The sequence below is a fragment of the Arabidopsis lyrata genome, assembly GCF_000004255.2.
Source record: "Arabidopsis lyrata subsp. lyrata unplaced genomic scaffold ARALYscaffold_1010, whole genome shotgun sequence".
NCBI classification, from domain to species: domain Eukaryota; kingdom Viridiplantae; phylum Streptophyta; class Magnoliopsida; order Brassicales; family Brassicaceae; genus Arabidopsis; species Arabidopsis lyrata.
In genome coordinates this window covers 1-1,577 of record NW_003301920.1, presented here as the reverse complement: position 1 = coordinate 1,577, position 1,577 = coordinate 1, and the positions used below count along the sequence as shown (strand labels likewise).

The following is a 1,577-nucleotide window of genomic DNA, read 5'->3' as shown; positions in this document are numbered from 1 at the left end:
CAACCCTTTTTCACCATTAGTCACCACCACACTACACAGCTGCTTCAATTGGTTCAACATCCATGAAAAGAGCTTCGTCTGATGAAGCTTTCAAGAATCCAATTCGATGCAAGATGTGAAAAAATCCACTTTCTTTCAAATCAACAAGCTTCACAGCTCCATCCACGGGATCAAAAACCCTAATCAAAGCTTGAATATCCACAGCAACAACGTCGCAGATCTCCACCATTTTCTCAAGCGTCTCCGGTAAAATCTCGCCACCGACTCCAACAGCCATCCCGAAATCGAATCTCGAATCGGGTATATCCGAAGGAAGAATCGGATCACATGCAGAGACCCGTTTCAACACCCGATCAGCGTGACCGATCCCATCGATTCCCAGATCGAAATACGCCTCGAAAATTGTGGTTTCTTTGTCCGGAGCCACGATCGGAGAGTGGATAACCTCGTATCTGAAGTCGTGTCCGACTTTGGAGACCAATTCGCAGGATACAGAGGAAGAATCTAGGACATTAGAGATGAAAGAGGCGGCGCCGCCGAGTGTTTCAGCTACGACGGATCCGTTTTGGATCAGAACGTCGTGGCAGTAATTCCCGACGATGAGAACGCGGCGATTGGGAATCCGACGCGGCGACTGAGGCGTTTGCTGCGACGGAGGAGGATTTAGCGTCATGATCGCGGCTTGTGCAGAGGGTCATCGGGAAGGTGAAGCAGAAGGAAGAAGAATCATGGAATTACTAAGACGAAGAAGACGACCAACGAACTAGTAGAAGAGACAAAACTAATAATGGCTATAAGCTAATACGTAACGTCTTGAGATTCGTTCCTCTTCTCTGTCTTATGATATGTGTCGCGAGGGAGATGACGCGCGCCTAATAATAAAGCTCTCTTTTCTCTTGGTTTAAGTAAAATAATAAAATCATTTATTAAAATTTTCAAATAGAGAAAGATGATTTTTTCTACAATTTATTTTGTTCAAATTCCTTATGTTCCTCCAGAATATCTTTTTGAAAAGCTGTCAAATACCAAAACAAGATTCGAAGTAGAGATGAATGCATGGCGGCTCAGTGGACTTTAGTTGATGTTTCGATTCTGTTGTCGGGAAGAAAAAGATAACTAAACAGAGACGAAAGACGAGTTATAAGATTTGCCATTACGAGTTATAAGATTTGCCATTACGAGTTATAGAAACAGAGAGTCAGGGCGTTTATTTATGAGCCATGAGACATTTTGTAGTGACTTTTGAGTTTATATTGAACATACTACTATAGCAACAATAGTGGAAGGACTATATTTAGTCAGAACGAATACCCCCCATGAAGCTCCTTGGATCTGGACAATTACCCGTGAACTGAGCTTGCGAAAAGTCGAATCCTGGGTTCTGCAAAAACCAACAGAGAAAGAATATGTCAAAAGAAAACTGATCGAAAGAGAAAAAAAAAAGCATACTTGAGCTCAAGACAAAGTAAATAGAAAGTCATGCATACAAGTAGAACCAAAACCACTAAGACAAAGCCATTAAGGCATGCATGGATCAGACCCATGTGGTCATATTAATTTGCTCAATCGGGTTAGAA

General features: G+C 42.2%; 1 protein-coding gene across 1 annotated transcript; it reads right to left on the bottom strand.

The window, feature by feature from the left end:
- Window positions 1-8: 8 nt before the first annotated feature.
- On the bottom strand, window positions 9-864 carry LOC9298247 (inositol 3-kinase). The gene has a single exon (XM_021028045.1). It carries the CDS (start codon window positions 671-673, stop codon window positions 32-34), a length of 642 nt encoding a protein of 213 aa, XP_020883704.1. The 5' UTR covers window positions 674-864; the 3' UTR covers window positions 9-31.
- Window positions 865-1,577: the final 713 nt, after the last annotated feature.

Coding starts and splice junctions, on each gene's coding strand:
- LOC9298247 (XM_021028045.1), bottom strand. CDS start 673: ATGACGCTAAATCCTCCTCCGTCGCAGCAAACGCCTCAGTCGCCGCGT.